Genomic DNA, 18,569 nt, shown 5'->3' on the forward strand with positions numbered 1-18,569 from the left:
TATATCCGCAAGTTGATTTGAAGAAGGGACTAAGAGTAGTAACATGAGTCCAGCTTGGGACTTTTCACGAACTAGATGACAATCAATGTCCAAGTGTTTGGTGCGTTCATGAAAGACTGGATTGGCAGCAATGTGAAGAGCACTATGATTATCACAATAAAGTACGGGAGTCTTGGAAAGAGGAATTCAAAGATCTCTTAGAAGGTAAGAAAGCCATTGTAATTCACAAGTTGTAGAAGCAAGTGCTCGATATTCAGCCTCGGAAGAGGAACGTGATACTGTAGTTTGCTTCTTGGTTTTCCATGAAACAAGTGAATTGCCTATAAAGAAGCAATAACCAGTAATAGAGCGCCTAGAGTCAATACATGTTGCCCAATCAGCATCACTAAACACAAGTAGATGAGGAGAGCAAGTCCTTGGAAAAAATAAACCTTGGTCTGGACACCCTTTGAGATATCGAAGAACGCGGACAGCTGCAGCATGATGGGCTTTTGTTGGTTTGGACATAAATTGACTTAGTTGCTGAGTAGCAAAGGCAATATCAGGGCGTGTGCTTGTCAAATAGACCAGTCTTCCAACTAGGCGTCTATAAGATAGGGGATCATCAAGAAAACCAGAGGAATCATTATGGAGTCGAAGAGAACTGTCCATAGGAGTGGAGGACGGCTTACACCCAAGCATACCAGAATCTTTCAGTAAATCCAAACAATACTTACGTTGGCATAATGAAATTCCTTTATCAGAATGTGCAACTTCAAGCCCCAAAAAATATTTCAGTTTTCCCAACTCCTTAATGTGAAAATTAGTGTGAAGAGTACGCTTAATGCGTTCAATCTCAGCAAGGGAATTACCGATCAGCACAATGTCATCAACATATACAATTAAAGCAGTAAATTCAGAATTATGAGCCTTGATAAATAGACTATGATCAACATGGGCATGTGAATAACCACAAGTCATCAATAGAGTAGATAATTTTTCATACCATTTTCTGCTAGATTGCTTTAATCCATAGAGTGATTTCTTCAATTTGCAACTTTGACTTGATGTGTAACCAAGCAAGCCAGGAGGGATCTCCATGTAAACATCCTCCCTGAGGTCCCCGTGTAAGAAAGCGTTGCTAACATCTAACTGATGGAGGTGCCATCGATTAATCGATGCCAGAGCAAGAACAACTCTAACAGTGGCCATCTTAACAACAGGGGAGAAGGTTTCAAAGTAATATATGCCCTCAATTTGAGAGTATCCTTTGGCAACAAGACGAGCCTTGTAACGCTCAATACTGCCATCTGGTAGCTGTTTGATTTTATATACCCACTTGCACCCAATTGGTCATACATGAGAAGGGGTTTGAACAATGTCCCAGGTTTGATTCAACTGCAGAGCCTTGATCTCACATTTCATGGCATCACACCAACATTGATGTTTCACAGCTTCATGAAAACTGGTGGGTTCGTGCTCAGATGACAGAATCATAAGAAAATGGTGATGGGAAGGAGAGACATGAGTGTATGAGAGGAAACTCTGAATGGGATATGCGCATGTTGATGAGGATTGAGCAGACTTGAGGGAAAGAATTTGAAACTGATAATCAGAAAGGTAAGAAGGAGGATGAGTGACACGGTTAGAGCGACGTGGTATAGCATGGTTAGACGATGGTTCTTGGGTGTATTGATCAATGATGTTGGGGTTTGGTGTGTCAGTTTTATGAGGAGTTGAAGGATTTGGGAGAGGTGATGGTAGGCCATTGGGTTGAGAAATTGTTGGTTCAGTGTTTGTTGTGATAGGTGTGGATGGGGTAAATTGAGGTGGTGTATGTGAAACTGGGTCTATATGTGAATTTGGCTGGGTTTCGCTAGTAAAGAGGTTTTGGCTTATGTGGAATGGAAAAAAGGATTCATGAAAAACAACATTTCTAGAGATGAATATTTCTCTTGTCTTAATGTCTAAAATAACATATCCCTTGGTACCATTTTGAAAACCTAAGAATGCCCATTTTCTTGAACGAGGTTGAAACTTGTGAGTTTGATTATGAGTTGATGCATAACATAAGCAACCAAAAACTTTGATCATAGAAAAATCTGGGTGAGTTTTGTACAAAAGTTCAAAAGGTGTTTTATAAGAAATAACAGGAGAGGGAACATGATTTATGAGAAAAGCGGCATGTTTTATAGCATAGGACCAAAAATTTGTTGGAATTTTAGATTGAAACATAAGGGCCCTAGCTACATTAAGGATATGTTGATGTTTGTGTTCCACTCTTCCATTTTGTTGAGGGGTATACACACAACTAGTTTGGTGAATTATACCCTTTGAAGAAAAAAACTCTTTAAGAAAAAATTCAGGACCATTATCGGATCGAATGCATTTAATTTTTGTTTCAAATTGATTTTCAATCAAATTAATAAAATTTTGAACATGTGTTTTCACTTCACTTTTTGATTTTAATAAAACCACCCAAGTATATCTACTAAAATCATCAAGTATAGTTAAGAAATATCTATGTCCATGAATTGATGATTTAGAGAATGGTCCCCAAATATCCATATGAATCAACTCAAAAATTTTAGAGCTTCTACTCGAACTAAGAGAATAGGGCAATCATTTTTGTTTAGCTAAATGACAAGTGTCACAAATTTCATTAGAATCTTTTGAAATAAAAGGGAATTGTTGATTTAAGACATTAAGACGATTACCAGATACATGACCTAATCTAAAATGCCAAAGCTGAGAGTTATTGGTGTTGGTGGTGGTGATATTGTTGGTAGATGGGCTTCTATCCTTTCCAACTATCAAGTGAAAAATGCCTTCCTTCAAGTCAGCCAAACCAATCGTCCTCAACGTGCTCATGTCCTGTATTGCACAAGAAATTTTAGAAAGATCATGAGAAAAAGTAATACGACATGGGAAAGTATATAATAACTTTGGGATAGACAAAAGATTGAAGCTAAAATTAGGAACAAAAAGAACATTATGGATAATGAAATCTGGAGTGAATTTTATGCTGCCTGAAATGTGGGATTGGACAATGGATCCATTGGGTAAATGAATATTTACTGGTGCAATTGTAGAATATGTATAAAAACAATCTAAGGAACAAGTTATATGGTCTGTGGCTCCAGAGTCAATTATCCATGGTGTGGTGTGTGAACTAAGAGTGTTAAGTGTGTGTGTGGTGGGAATAGAAAAAACAAAATGACTACCAAAACCAGAATTGTGAATTTGATTTGGGCTAGAATGAGTGAGGTTGGCTCGCGTAAGAGTAGTCTCTGAGCTTACACCACCAGGTCCAGAGGATTTGCTGAGAAGATTCATCAATTGTTGGTATTGGGCCATTGTGATGTGAAACCCATGATCCTGAGTTGAGCTTTCTTTCTTGCTTTCTCCTCCATGGGTTGGGGTTGCCACTTCAGCGTTGTTCACCGCACCTCCACCTGAAGAGGTTGTGCCGCCACCGGAGGTATATTTGTTGTTAGAGAGACGTGGGTGACCTGGATATTTCGGATGTCCAGGAGGGTACCCAAACTTAGAGTAGCAAACATCACTGGTGTGACCAAGTTTGTCGCAGTGGCTACATTTTGGCGGCGTGGTGTTCGATTTCTGGAAGCAAGAATCAATGGTGTGACCGAGGCGGCCACAGAAGTCACATTTACGTGTTGATTTGGTCCCCCCTTGTTGTGGGTTGCCTCAGCCTTTGCCAAAAATAGCATTAACGAATGGGTTTGTGTCCAGAGCTAAAGAAGCTGGGTTGGAATGTTGTCGTTCATGTTGGATGATCATGGAAAATACTCGATTGGCAGAAGGAAGAGGATCGAGCAAGAGGATTTGAGAACGCACCATGGCAAAACGCTCATCAAGGCCTTTAAGGAAACGAATGATAAAATCCTATTGGTGGTAAGTCTTTGCAGAGCAAGAACAAGGAGGCAAAGGGCGATAGTTATCTAGTTCCTCCCACAAAGACTTAAGCGTAGTGTAGTAATCAGTTACAAAGAGAGAGGCTTGTTTAAGAGCATAGATTTCCTCCTGCAATTTGGTGACTCGAAGCAAATCACCTTGAGAGAAGCGTTCACGGAGGTCATTCCAAATATCAATAGCATGCTCAAAGAAAATAACACTTTGAGCAATGGAGGGAGAAAGCGAGTTAAGCAGCCATGATATGAGAAGCGTATTGCATCGCTCCCACGAATAATAAATCGAGTCTGTGGGCTAAGGAATTGGAATAGTTCCATTGAGAAAACCCATTTTGTGCTTGGAGATAAGAGCCATTTGAAATGAACGGGACCAAGATTGGAAATTATTGGCAGTAAGTGGAGGAGTAACAATAACAGATGTGGGATTCTCACTGGGATGGATATAGAAAGGGCTGGCTGGGTTTTGACTGGGATCAATGAAGGAAGGTGGTGGTGGTGGAGTAGAATCATCCTCACCAGATGAGCCAGAGGTAGCCATAGTGAGATGGCGGCTAGAAGCTTAGAAGGCTCTTGATACCATAACAAAAAAGGGAATGAGACAAAGAGAATTCATATGAAATTCCATTACTCAATAATAGCAATGATTACATTATTTATAATCTGTACAATGGGAATAGAATGACCTAGAACCTAGGAATGAAATATGGAATCAAATCATATTCTCATAAATATAATATATATGGAAGAAAAATAAGGAAAGGAAAATAATATTGTGCTGTCAAATAATTTAAGCTAGGATTATATGTTTCCTTATTTAAGCTAGGATTATATGTTTCCTCTATTATGTAGCATTTAAGTTAGGATTATATGTTTCCTTATTTAAGCTAGAATTATATGTTTCCTCTATTAATATTAATGCTAATTATTTGAAATTGATACTTGATCATTATTTGATTCATTTCATATTAAATTATTTTAAATATTTAATTTCAAATATATTTTCATAGTGATATCTTTCCTTTTAACTTGAATTATTTTGAAAAAATATATTAAGTCATTTACCTACATAAATTTCGTTTTTAGTTTTATTATGGTAATTCTATTTTAAATTAAATTAGTTCCAAAAATAACTTTTTCATTAAATATTTTTTTTAAATAAACATCATAAGAAATGAAAACTTATTAAAATAAATAAATAAATATTTATTTTGTGATTAAATTTCAATCAAATATTTATGATGGAATATATTTTCATCAATCATAAAATCTTGTATCATTTTTATTTGCGAGGTCTAAATTTTAGTATGATAAAAAATGTTATTAAATAAATTTTTATAATTATTTTATAGTAATTGGTTAAATATTTTTTTTGAATAAATGTCATAAGAAATGAAATTTTTTAAAATAAATAAATAATTATTTTTATTAAATTTCAACCAAAGAGATATATTTTCAATCTTAGAATCTTATATAATTTTCATTTGCAAGTCTATATTTTAGTATAATAAAAAAAGTTATTAAATAATTCCGTATAATTAATTTATAATAATCATTATAAAGGATACAATAATTTATCATATTATTGTTGAACTAAAATATGCACCAAAGAAAAATTATATAAGAAAATAAAATAAAAATTAAATTTATATAATAGTATAAAAAATTAGTTGCAAAATACTTTTTATTAATTCAGCTTTAAAATATATTATAATTAAAAGAATCATTTAAAAGATAGCTATTATTAATAAATGAAAAATAAAAATGATATTGATTACATTTATTATTTTTGGAAGAAATGAATATTTTTTATTAATTCAGCTTAAAAATATATTATAATTAAGATCATCATTTAAAAGATAGCTATTATAAATAAATAAAAAATAAAAATGATATTGATTGCATTTATTATTTTGGAAGAAATGAATATGAAACTCCTACATAACATCGTCCCCTAGGACAACCTTGTTTTATATACATGGATCAAGTGGCGAAACAAAACAATAAGACATACTTTTCTGAGGAAAAGAATTTCAAGTCCACTAACCAATCGAAATTATTAACCAATAACTTGGCAAGCACCCAACAGAATTTCTGCTCGTAAAGGATAGTTTTCATAGGTAGGCATTTCAGAAACGTCTTATACTAGGAGTAGAAAGATAAGTTTGCAACCATTAACAATACCGCAAGGCTTTTGATTTCATTTCTCTCGTAAAGTAACCTTGTGAAAACAACATAGCAACAACTAAAGGTGAAAATACAGTACAGAATAGAGTTGGCATATCGTTACATGAAGCGAATATATGCCACAGGGTGAGGATCAAAAAACATCAGATCGTTCTTGTATTGAGAAGGATCACATCATTCAACTGCTCTGCACAATTACTACCTTCTTCCGATTGAAGAGTCGTCAAAAAGTAAAATACATCATCTAGAATAGCTTGACTGCATATACCACAGGCCCACCGAAAGGTCCAACAAGGCATACTCATTTTTCAAGTGCCCAGAAGAAACTGTTGATCCAGATCAGGCACAGAACGCTGATAATGTCCGTTGCTAATCATCTCTGTTTTGCCACACATAATATAAGCTTGTTAACATAGATTATTGACCATATGAAGTTCAACATTTATTTTCTCTAACCACGACATTAATGAGTACATAAAGCTACTTGACATAAGCAATCTCACCAATATACATCATGAGACTATTGCACGACAAAAAAATGATTTTACAAAGTTTTATGTATGCTCATAATGTTTTATGGCAACATGATTGTGATGCTTTCTAGTAGCTTATTATCAACTTTTCATACACAAGCCTGGTGAGATATGCAAAATCACCGCCCTGTTTCATGTTGATCTGGAGATCACCACTAGTCTAAGCACTCCAAAACTGAACACCCATGCCAAAGACAGACACTGAATTATTATCAATCTCAACAGCATTAATTTATGTTTCCAATAAAAATAAAAACCTCATGTTTTACAATTATGATATCATCAGGTAAGAGGTCCCATATCAGTTGATAGTAAAAAGAAAAAGGGAGGAGAGGAGATACATGATGATGAAAGAAAAGTACCAATGTACCAAGTTTAAACCTGCCCTAGTGCACAGCTACTACTTCTACTACTAAAGAATAAAAGAGATCTCTTTCACACAGGGCAAGAAGTTGCAAAACAAACCAACAAAGTCTTCAAATAGAAGGGTTGTAACTGAAGTTTTATCAAGAATCTGGGATATAATTACTCATAAATTTTGAAGACAATTCACCACCAAACACCCATGAAGCATGAACATAGACAGCATACAGATATGTGCATTGTCCAAAATACAGTAACAGAACAGCAAGACATGGTACCATATACATGTTTCCATGTGTGAAATTAAATATAGCATTGAATATGACAAATGGTCTGAATTGATACTTAAGAAAATCTAGATTCCCAATTTAGGATTCAACCATACATCCTAAATTGAGAAGAGAAATGTTAACAACACACTCTTAAATACTCTCTATTATTAACTGAAATTTATTAAAATCACAAATTTGTGAGTCTCACTTCTTATTTAATTAATGAATCTCTCTTAATTTTGTAGTTTCAATAAATTTTAACAAATACTAGAATGTGTGTTAAATGTTAGAGTGTGTTGTTAGCACTACTCAATTGAGAATCAAGATTTAAATATTTAACTTCTCTACAAATAATTTGCTAAGCTTAGTGTTAGTGGGAAAAGGCTTAGTTGTTGTAACTTGCAAAGCCTTACATTTTTCTATGGCAATAGCCCAAAGAAAAAATAAAAATAAGAAAACGAGAAGTAATAATGTATTAGCTTTATTTCCCAAGTCATTATGTCCCCTTAATTTTTTTCCACTATAAGTTTTAGTTTGTGCTTGGCTGTGACTTGATACAAAGAATAAAGTTGTCTAACCAAGGAGGTAATGTGAAAAGTGTATGGATCTGGAAGCAAGTGTGCAAGAAATGAACACCCTTGGTCTCCTATTTTTCCCTTAATCAACTCACCTGCACAGGTGGGCATAACTCATGATCCTTTGGGATTACTTCTGAGGCAAAGTATATGATAAATGTCAAACCCCTGAAATCCTTTGAGAGGGAGAGGGAAAAATACTAAGACTGAGGAAGCTTGTAATGGCTAAAGTCACAAATGAACTGAGTTACTTTGAAGATACTTAGACGGTTAGACTTGGTCTCTAAAACCACAGCTTGGTTCAATTTGTACAATAATGAATGTGAATTGTGAATGAGCTTGAATATTACACACAGAAGAGTTCTTGCATTGCTAATGATTTGAAACTGAAGATTTGATGAGTAAATCCAGATGAAACAGAAAAAAGTATAACATTTATGAAGCATAGACAAGGACAATGTCTATAAGCCCCTATATAACACAAAGTGACAACTGACAACAGATTTCAAAATATAAGGACACAATGTATAAACATATATATTAAAAAAATAATAATAATACTTATAACTTATAGAAATGTGTATGTTTTTATGTACAAAAGCATACACTCGACACAGAAATATATGAGACATATTTCGCATGCATTAAAACATTTTAAAATCATCCAAGTGTTAAATATCCCAATTAATATTTTCATATCCAAAGATTACTGCTTGGAAATGTCAAAGTTTGTATTGGGTAACAAGTTTTAGAGTATGAGTGATGACCTATGTCCAAGATGGCAAAGGTTCTTTTCTTGAAGTGTCAGGCTTTTGTAGCTCAATATGTGACCTGGAACTTGAATTCTTTAAAATATTTAAGTTCACACACTGATAAATTTCAGGAAATTGCATACTGTAGAAGTTGAAATCTAAAGTATATATTTTCTTACAAGTTTTGGAGGTGCAGCAGAAAGGTTCTGCTATAAAGCAGTGGAACTTACTCAACTTGGTTAATGCAGTTTTGCTTATGCAAACTACAAAACTTAAAAGCTACTCTCAAGGGACAAGGCATACTAAAGCAATACTAGTATGAATAGAGAGATAAACCACTTGCACAATATCACAGGTCTTCTCTTTGGTGGATGAATTACTTATTTATTCAAGAAGATTGCTGGAAATGAAAATTCTACAGCTAAAACAAAATTTAAAAACAAAACTTACCTGAACAAAAAAAGAAGGGATCACCACCGTTGATAAAGGTAGTTATTCTGAGGCAGCAGATCTTAAAATTTTGTGTTTCAACTTCCTATTATGATTTTCCTGTTCAAGGTTGATAAAAGAAAAATCAAGCACAAAGTATCAGGTAGACAGGCACACAAGAAAAAAAAAATCCAAATCACACTATTTTTCAATCCTCACAGTTAAAGAAAGCAACCAAACTAATCCCTAGTCTATAACCCTTTCCATTTCATGCAGGTTTTCATGCTGTGCAGTAAACTTGTAAATGTGTTTCATTGAGATGACACTTACATGCAAATAGCAAGTGACCTTTGCATGTCAAATTGGCAAATATATAACAGACATAAAGGAAACATGTAGGAACTAGGAAATATAACAGATAATGTAAACTGTCAGAAAGATAAATTGGCAAGATTAAAATGGTAGGAAAATATAAATAACTGACAAAACACAACTAAATTGATGAAAGGGGACAAAATTGAACGTGAAAAAAAGGAAATACAATCAACAAAAATAACCTGAAAACAAAACAGCTTGCCCATAATCCAGTAAGAGTTAACTTGAAAAGAAAAGTAAATTGACTAGAAAATAAGATGGAGAGAAAAAAAAATATGAAAAGATGGAAGATACTAATCAGAAGAGAAATAACCAAAAATAGAATGTTTTGAAAAGAACATGACATAAAAGGAAAACAAACTGATAGGAACAAATGAAATCAGCAGAAAATTTAGAACTGAAAATAATGGGTTTAAGGTAAAGTAAATGAAATGCAGAAAACATAGAGAAGTTTAAAAAAAAAAAAACAAAAAGAACAAAGCTTAGAGAAATATGTCAAATATCGAACTCAAAGAAAACTAACAAGAAAGAAAAAAAGTTAAAAGCATTGAGCAAAAAAACAAACAATAAATTTAAACAAAATGCCAGAAATGTGATTGAAAACTGAGAGAAAAGATATAACGTGGATTGATAAGAAGAATAGCAACAAAGTAAGACATTTAGAAAATAGGGAAATAAAAATAAAGGAAACAATAAAGGCAAGGAATTAAATAAATAATTACCATTACTGGGAATGTAAAGCTTATGACATGTAAGAAAGAACTGTATATCGGCAAGTAAATAAATGGATAGAAAATAACTTAGGGTGTGTTTGGTAGAGAGGAATGAAAAGGGATGAAAGTGTGAGGAATGAAAAGAGATGAAAGAGAGTGTAAAGTGAAGTTGTTTGATTGAGATGAAAGAGAGTGTAAAAGAGATGAAAGATTTAAATTAAAGTTGTAGGCAAATAATAAAAGTAACTAAACTAGAGATGGAGCACTTATTAAAAAAATAGAGATGGAGCACTTATATATAAAAAATAGAGATGGAGCAAATTTCCATTTTACCCCATTAAGGTGCAACAGAAATTTTTTACCTTTTTACTTAATTGAACGCTGTTAGTCGATTATGTAAATTGCTTAATCAAATATGTAACTTGATCTGAGGCCACCGGAAAGCAAAGTCTGAGAATCAATGACCACCTAATCAACTATGCTATAAGCATAATTGATTATGTTGCCAACCTGAGACAAACTAGACCAAATTTGAACAATGCAATGGATACATAATCGATTATGCTAACATCATAATCAATTATGTAGGCAACCTGACAACCATGAGGGTGTAGAGAGGGTCAATTTTGGCAAGTGAAAAGTTCTTCTCCTGTACCCCTCATGAGTAGCACCTTTCATCCCATCTCATCTCAAATTCTCCATTGGGGTGAAAGTTTAAAGGCATGGGTCCCAACAATTTTTTAAAACTTTCGTCTGCCTTTCACACCCACCAAACATCCTCACCTCACCCCTTTTACTCCAATTCAGCTGAATTCACTTTCAGCACAAATTCACCCCTTTAAACCAAACAGTACCTTACATTCAACATGAAAGTAAATAGCAGGAAATATAAAAGGGATAGCAGGGCTCAAATATAACCTTAGTCTCTGTTATTTGGGGTAGGATTTTAGGTGTTCCTCAAAGCAACCTCAAGTTAATCATCCTAACTGCTATTTATAGACCTAACAAATAACAGTTTAAGTCCTAAAAACTGATTACAAGTCTGAATAAAACTGCAGAGCCACAACACTCTGATACCTTCCACTTAATCCCAAGTTTCTGATATTGCAAGCAATTTCTTGTAACTTCCTAGACATCCAAAGCTTTGGGAGTAAGTATCATGTGTTCATATTCACATCATTACTATTCCACCAATGCTTCAACCAGACATTCTAATCTCTATCAACAAAATTGCCAAATGTCAATTTGCCAGATAGGTCAAATTGAGATTTGAGTCCTCTCCTCACCAGCGGTTCGGCTTCCCTGGCATGAAAACTCCTGCACTCAAACCTCACTACTCTTTTTTAAGTTAAGGGTTAACACACGGTACTGACTTTTATGAAAAGAGAAAATGCCCTTTTTTTAACGTTGTCATGATCAAACTTAAAGATATGAACCAAGTGCCATTTGATAACTAACTGAGAACACCCCATAAACCTATATTTTAAAATTACTAAAAAATGATTCTACTTGACTCCAAAACTACAAAAAATTCTGCCAACATTTAAAATTGCATACGGTATCTAATGACGCATATACACAACATCTTGGTTCCCATCACTGCATCAGGCCATGAAACTGCACCAATTGCAATTGGCCCACATCACCCCCCAATTTAAAACCTCAAGAACTCTATTAAAAAAAACACTAGTTGGCAACAACACATTCCAAAATAAAACCAATAGTACTCTAGTCAATTACCATTCCCATTCCCCACATTTAAACAATTCTGATATTGAACATCATGTTATCTAACAAATAACCATTCAACATTAACAACAACTACATTCTGATCACAATCATCATGTTATATATAAATAGAATAAATAGTTTATGCATTGACCGTGTAAAGGGTTTTTACATTGTCATTCAATTATAAACTGTTACGAAGGATAAATTTGTTGACTTACAATAATGATTTCAGACTAGTTGACACTATAATTTTATTTTACTTTACATTGGACAATACATAGAAATTAAACTCATACAGTCAACCAATCAGAAGTAATCACCGGCAAAACTTTAACTTTTAAAGTAATTATTATTAAAGCCAACAAACTTACAGAACAAAGCAATGGCCAATGAGTGACCTTATGAAAGTATAAGGACAATTTACCTTGTCAGTGCATATACTATTTACTCCATAAATTCATATAGACAAAATAGTTCAACATTGACATCAAAAAAATATTGCTAATAACAACAATAACAATAATAATACTAATGTCACCTGCTCAAGAACCATAGCAGAACTCTTCTCCACCAAACCAGTCAAGTTCTCAATTTTCACAAGCATCTTCTGATACAACTCCTCCAAACCCTCGGTGCAGCTCCTGGCCTCAGACCCCATCATTCTGCTGAGCCTCCCAATCTCAAACCCCTCAGCGCATTTGTCGAGCTCCCTCTGGTCCTTGGCGGCCTGCTTCATTTTTCCCAGAACCTCGTCGCCACCTTCGCTCATCATCATCGGGGAGCCGTGGGGCCCGCAGTCGAGCGGCGGAAGGTTGGAATTGGGGCTGAAGGCGCCGTAGTGGCCGCGGAAGGCGGGACCGATGTTGACGACGTCGAGGGAGCGGGGCTCGAAGGAGAGGGCCGCGGGGCGGAACTGGAAGGCGCGGTACTCGTGGGTGTGGACGTGGGAGTGGTGGTTGTCGGAGGAGGGGGAGGCGAGGAGGAGGAAGATGCAAGGAGGAAAAAGAGAGGGTTCGGAGTTTGGGTTTTGGATTTGGGAGGAGAATTGGGTGAGGGAGGAGAGGGAGGCGGTGACGGAGAATTCGCGCATGGAGGGGCGGAGGGGGGAGCGGCGGCGGGCGGAGAACCAGCCGAGGAGGGGGGAATTGGGGAGGGAGGAGGGGAGGACGGTGCCGGAGGAATCGTGGAAGGAGGGGGAGGTGAGGAAGCCGGTGACGGTGGCGAGGAGGGTGGGGGTGGGGGTGGCAGCGGAGGAAGTGTCGTCGTCGGAGAGGGTGAGAGGGAGAGGGGTGACGTGGCCGAAGAGGAGGCCGTGGATGGAAGAGGGGGAGGTGGAGAAGCGCTGGATGAGGGAGGCGAGTGTGGGGCCCGAAATCGCGATCTTCTGCAACGGAGGATCCTCCATGGCCAGTAAAGAGAGTGAGATTGTTGCGAATTTGGGATCTTCTCTGTGCAAAGAGCGTTTGTTTGTGCTGTTATTGCTTTGTTGAGTCTGTTTTACTTCTGAGCAAGGAGTACCGAGTCTAGTCTAGAAATGGTATGAATGAAGACACTCTGGTTCTTTTAATCGGCTCACCCAATATTTTCCTTTTAACTGAAACTAGTCTGTAACCCGAGGTAGGCACGGGTCATTTGGTTAATAAAATTGCAATCACAAGAACATAATTGAATATTAAATAGATATATAATTATAATGTTGATGAAATAGAGTGTATGTGCTATAAATACTATCTGTCAGGATGCTGTTTGTATCATTAGACTGCAAGTGAAAAAATAATATTTGTCAGGGTGCTGTTTGTATATTTTTACTTTAAGTGATATAAATACTATCTGTCAAGATGCTGTTTGTATATAACATAAAGATAATTTGCATGAAGACTTGATTGTGTTGAAAATATTTTAGAGTTGATTTAAATTATATAAAAGAAACATGGGAAATAAATTAGAAATATTTTGTTTTTCTAGAAAGAAATTAATTTAGATGTATTTAATTGTGAAGTGGGACTAAATTTTAAAAATAATTTTGTAAAAATGTTTAGTGAGCATATGAAAATAATATTTTGATTATAAAAGATAATTTAGACTCATAAAAAAACTATGTTTTAGTCTTTGTTTAAAAAAATGTTTCAGTGTATACAAATAATTTGTTGTGATGTTAAATAATTTTGTTATCTCTATAAATAATAGTATTTAATTCTGATCCAATATAAAATTTAATTTAATTCAGCAAAAAAAAATTCAAATTTGTAGTTATGTGTTACAGGTGGTGGCAGTATTAAGCTATGTGGTTTTTTGTATAAAGCCGAAAACGGACTACAGACAGAGGTGGGTAAAAAAAAACATAATAGAAACAGTAGTGTGTATGAGAACGAAATCAGACAAACTTGACACATGTTTTTAGTATTTCAGTGCCAAGGAAACCGAAAAAGGTAAAGACACAACGAATGGCAGCAGCATACAAATAGAAGGTTTAATCCTACGACTACACTTTTGATCAAAACAGCTTTACTAATTGCAACCATTTATTTGAAACAGAAATTCGAACCATTATATTATTATGGAATAATATAATAATCTAACTTAAATGTTCATTTGATTTCATCATTTAATCTAATTTAGAAGTCAATATTGACCTATCTCTGTTTTCATTTAAATACCAACAATATTGACCTATCGCTTGAACGTAGTTCGCAAAATCAATATAAAATCAAACGACAAACAAAGCGCTGAGAAAATTTAACGGAACGTAAATATTTGTAATATTGAAGCGAACAAATTGTCTGGTGGTGGTGGCAGGAAACATAAAATATTAAACTTTAAAAAAAAAGATGAATATAAAAAAAACTTAATCATCAGAGTCGGGGTCGGTGTTGTTGTTGTTCCATTCGATGGCTTTCCTTATCAGCAGCTCCCATGCATGGTCATGAAAACGGTAGTAAAAGACTACCTCATCTCCGGCTTTTAAATTTTTTTCATGAATGAGGTTGAACCATGGTTGTGTAATGGCAGGGACGTCATGGTGGATGGTGAGTGGCCATTTGGTGGATTTTGAAAGTCTGTGGTGGATGGTAATACTTTTTTTGGAGCCATACACAAATTTGGAAGCCGCTGCAGGAAGTGTTTGTATCATCAAAAGAAAGAATGGTTAAACAAATTGATGAGGAAACCACAAAGTATGATAGACTGAAAAAAGTGTAGTATAACGCACTAAAGGTAGGTTCTGTTGTAGCATATCATCTGTGATATCAACAGTAAAGATGTATCTCCTTCTATAAATGATGGGTTTTAGGTTAGAGTGGTGGTGTGCAGGTCCGTCAATATGAACGGTGAAAGTGGTGTTTTTGTCACCGGCGACCAAACGTAGAATCACGCTTTCGTGGAGGTTGTGTGCCCTTCTAAAATCATTCAAGCCATCAACAAAAAAGCATTTAGTACCGAGTGTTCTTACCCTAATGAAATGTATCTCGCCATCGTAGTGGAATAAAACGTATTTGGGGTAGTTGCGCAGCCATTGCCTGTGATAGGTAAAAGGAACTTGGAGAAGGTTATGCAGGCAAAGAAAGTAAGGCGAGGCAGTTGAAAAAAAATGGAAATGCAATTAAGTAGAAAACGTTTTTTTATGTGAAATGTTACCTTTTGAACTCTGAAAGGTGCGGTGAATCTTATGTTGTCCATTGGATCGCGTGGGAACTATACGAATAATGTGAAAATGTTAAGTAACCAAAGGAATAGAGGAAACAAATATAAGAAAGATGAAAATGAGAAGAAGAAGAAATAAATTACAATAGTGGAGCGTGATGCGGAAGTGGCCATAAGAATGCAAAGAAGATGAATAGGGAGTCTACTTTGATTTGGCAGGATGCGAAGAGGATGAATACGAAGTGCAGTATAGGTATATATATGTGTATAGAAGTGTTGTAAGTGTTGGTGGTGTTATATCGATATAATGACTGAATTAATTAACAAATTAAATGGTGACTCTTGGATGCAAAGAAGATGAATAGGGAGTTTAGTTTGGTTTGGCAGAATGTGAAGAAGATGAAGAGATGTGTACTATACGTAGATATATCTGTATAGAAGTGTTGTAAGTGGCGGTGGTGTTATATCGATATAATGATTGATTTAATTAAGAAATTAAATTAAATGGTGACTCTTTGTTGTTGAATGATGCAAAAAAGAGTTGTGAAGAGTCACAACCCTATACAGCGCTGACGTCTCTCGATAATGATTACATTTGATGTAGTATAGGGAGATACAACTGCAGTAATTGTCTTAGTGCATTTATTACGATAGTTCCTTAGTGGTGTAAGTTTTATGTGGGATGGGAAAGCGGTTTTTGGAAGTTCAGAAGGCAATCTGATAGCAAAGTAAGCGGGGATATGAAGCGTGTAGGAAGCGTGTAGGTATCCAGAAAAGTAAGGGTTGAGCAGCAGTTGTGCAGTGTATTTATTAGCAATAGGGATTGGTTGGTGTAATTTTAATTTGACAGTGAATATAGGTTGAATTTATTTGTAGAGTAAGTGGATGTTCAAAAGTTTATGGTATAGGACTGAAAGCATGAATGCAAACTGTGGATGGTTGGTCCAGCACCCCAAAGACTTCGAAAACATTTTCATTAAATTAAATCATATGATATCATTCATATTCATCATATCATATCATCATATTAAATATTAAAGGATTGAGGTTGGATTTATTTGTAGACTAAGTGGAAGTGTAAAAACCAATTGTATAGGAGTGTAAGCACGAATACAAAATGTGCAGGGGTGGCCCAGGTAGTTGGAAAACATTTTCGTTAAATCAGATTAAATAAAAAAGGATTTCAATTTAATTAACCATAATATGGATTTGTACGTGTATTTCGTAAATTATTGTATGATTTGTAGTTATATAAATAAATTACCATGAAATAACAATTTGATATTGACCATGTAATATAAATTTTCAGATAACATTTGCAGCATTAAATAAATTTGTTGATTGCTGAAGTTGGATTGAATTCCCCGAAGTCAGTATAGGAATTTTGGAATGCAACAACATACATGATATATGTGTTATATGTCAAACTGAACAAAAGGAGTAAAAGAGAATATAATGTAGAATCAAATAAATTAGTTGAAGTTGCATTGAATTCCCCGAAGTGACTATAACAATTTTGGAATGCAACAACATACATAGTGCATGTGTTATATGTCAGACTGAATAAAACAAACAAACAGAAAGGTGTAATTAATGGGACAACATAATTGTATTGTATGATGGAAGGATACCTGTTTATAAATTCGCAAAGACTTCGTTGTAAACAACATTAGTGGTAATATTTTTTGGATTACCATCATTGTCATGTATGAGAATATGAAGTCCATCTTTGTTTTTGACCCTTGAGAGTGCAACATATAGTTGGCCATGACTAAAACCTGGGTGTGGCAAATACAGTCCTATGTGATGAAATGATTGTCCCTGAGATTTGTTTATAGTCATAACATAAGAAACTATGAATGGAAACTGCCTCCTTATAAGTTTGAATGGCCATGCAGATTCAGAAGGAGACATATTTATTCTGGGTATGTATGTCCTATTTCCTGAATTAGGCCCAGTAATTACTTCAGCCTCAATCACATTAGATCTGAGTTTGGTGATAATGAGCCTAGTTCCATTGCACAGGCCATCAGTCTGGTCGAGATTTCGTAATAGCATGATTGGAGTTCTAACCTTAAGTTTTAATTTATGATTAGGTATACCTGATGTTTGCAATGAATATAGGAATTCAGGTGGCAATAATGCAAAAACAGGATTGAGCAATTCATCTGATTTATCAATACTATCTGCGCTGGAATACTCTTTTTCGTGATTGGGTATAAGTGATAGGACATAATCATTTATTTTGTCAACAATTTCTTTTTTAGACGCAAGAACAACTCTTTTTTGCAAGTAATCTGTGTCACTATAGTTATCTATCAAGCTGGGATAGGTGGCTTCAACAATAGCATGGATAGGATCATCATAATTTTTTATGAGAAACTCATCTGGAATAGTGATTTCTGAAAAATCCGTCATTATATTGTCCAATTTTTCCATCTCCTATGTCAAGTAGTCAATGTGAAAATTGTTTGAGTTCTTCATTGTTGGGCTGCTGGGGAGCATTTGATAGCAATCTCATGTTTTTTGTAAGTTTAAGAATTTGGCAATGGTCCCAAATGTATGATGCATTTATAGTTGCATGGACGATGTCTGAGCAATTACCTTTTGGAACAATTAGCAAGATCTGTTGGAAATCTCCCCCCAAAAACCATAATTTTCCCTCCAAAAGGCAGATTGTTTTGCATGATGTCTTTAAGACTTTTATCTAGTTCCTCAAATGCAAATTTGTGACACATTGGAGCTTCATCCCAGACCATTAGTTTTGTAACCTTTAATAATTCAGCTAACTCACTGCCTTGATGAATATTGCATGTTGAATTTTCTGTTGCAGGGACTGGCATAGCAAATTTGGAATGTGCAATCCGACCACCAGGCAATAGTAATGAAACAATTCCACTTGAAGCAACTGTACAAACAATTCCACCATTGGAGCGTATACCAGATGATAAGGTTGTCCAAACAAATGTTTTGCCAGTTCCACCATATCCACAGAGAAAGTAAACTGCAGCTGATTGAGTGTTAACCACAGACATAATGGTATCGACAATAGTTTTTTGCTCATCTGTAATTATATATCCACATATTAACAA

The 18,569-nt window shown here is 35.1% G+C and overlaps 2 protein-coding genes across 3 annotated transcripts; both read right to left on the reverse strand.

The window, feature by feature from the left end:
* Positions 1 to 5,946: 5,946 nt before the first annotated feature.
* On the reverse strand, positions 5,947 to 13,418 carry LOC114416514. 2 transcript variants are annotated; one of them, XM_028381406.1, is made up of 3 exons: positions 12,377 to 13,417; positions 9,041 to 9,139; positions 5,947 to 6,474 (listed from the first exon to the last, which is right to left on the reverse strand). In XM_028381406.1, exons 1-2 carry the CDS (start codon positions 13,241 to 13,243, stop codon positions 9,083 to 9,085), a joined length of 924 nt encoding a protein of 307 aa, XP_028237207.1. In that variant the 5' UTR covers positions 13,244 to 13,417; the 3' UTR covers positions 5,947 to 6,474; positions 9,041 to 9,082. The 2 variants fall into 2 exon arrangements, with proteins under 2 accessions (XP_028237207.1, XP_028237214.1); XM_028381413.1 differs by lacking the exon at positions 5,947 to 6,474 and adding an exon at positions 6,486 to 6,803 and having other exon boundaries at positions 12,377 to 13,418.
* A 1,265-nt stretch (positions 13,419 to 14,683) lies between these two features.
* LOC114380810 (ATP-dependent DNA helicase PIF1-like) lies at positions 14,684 to 17,895 on the reverse strand. The gene is made up of 2 exons (XM_028339909.1): positions 17,172 to 17,895; positions 14,684 to 14,946 (listed from the first exon to the last, which is right to left on the reverse strand). Exons 1-2 carry the CDS (start codon positions 17,893 to 17,895, stop codon positions 14,684 to 14,686), a joined length of 987 nt encoding a protein of 328 aa, XP_028195710.1.
* Between the last annotated feature and the right edge of the window lie 674 nt (positions 17,896 to 18,569).

The sequence above is a fragment of the Glycine soja genome, chromosome 1 (assembly GCF_004193775.1).
Source record: "Glycine soja cultivar W05 chromosome 1, ASM419377v2, whole genome shotgun sequence".
NCBI lineage: Eukaryota > Viridiplantae > Streptophyta > Magnoliopsida > Fabales > Fabaceae > Glycine > Glycine soja.

Excerpts from the sequence above, each read along its gene's own strand:
- LOC114416514 (XM_028381406.1), bottom strand. The coding sequence starts at position 13,243 with ATGGAGGATCCTCCGTTGCAGAAGATCGCGATTTCGGGCCCCACACTC. Across the intron at positions 9,140-12,376 it reads CTGCTATGGTTCTTGAGCAG|GAAAATCATAATAGGAAGTT; the intron begins GTGACATTAGTA and ends AACCTTGAACAG.
- LOC114380810 (XM_028339909.1), bottom strand. The coding sequence starts at position 17,895 with ATGACGGATTTTTCAGAAATCACTATTCCAGATGAGTTTCTCATAAAA. Across the intron at positions 14,947-17,171 it reads TCTCATACATGACAATGATG|CGGCTTCCAAATTTGTGTAT; the intron begins GTAATCCAAAAA and ends CACTTCCTGCAG.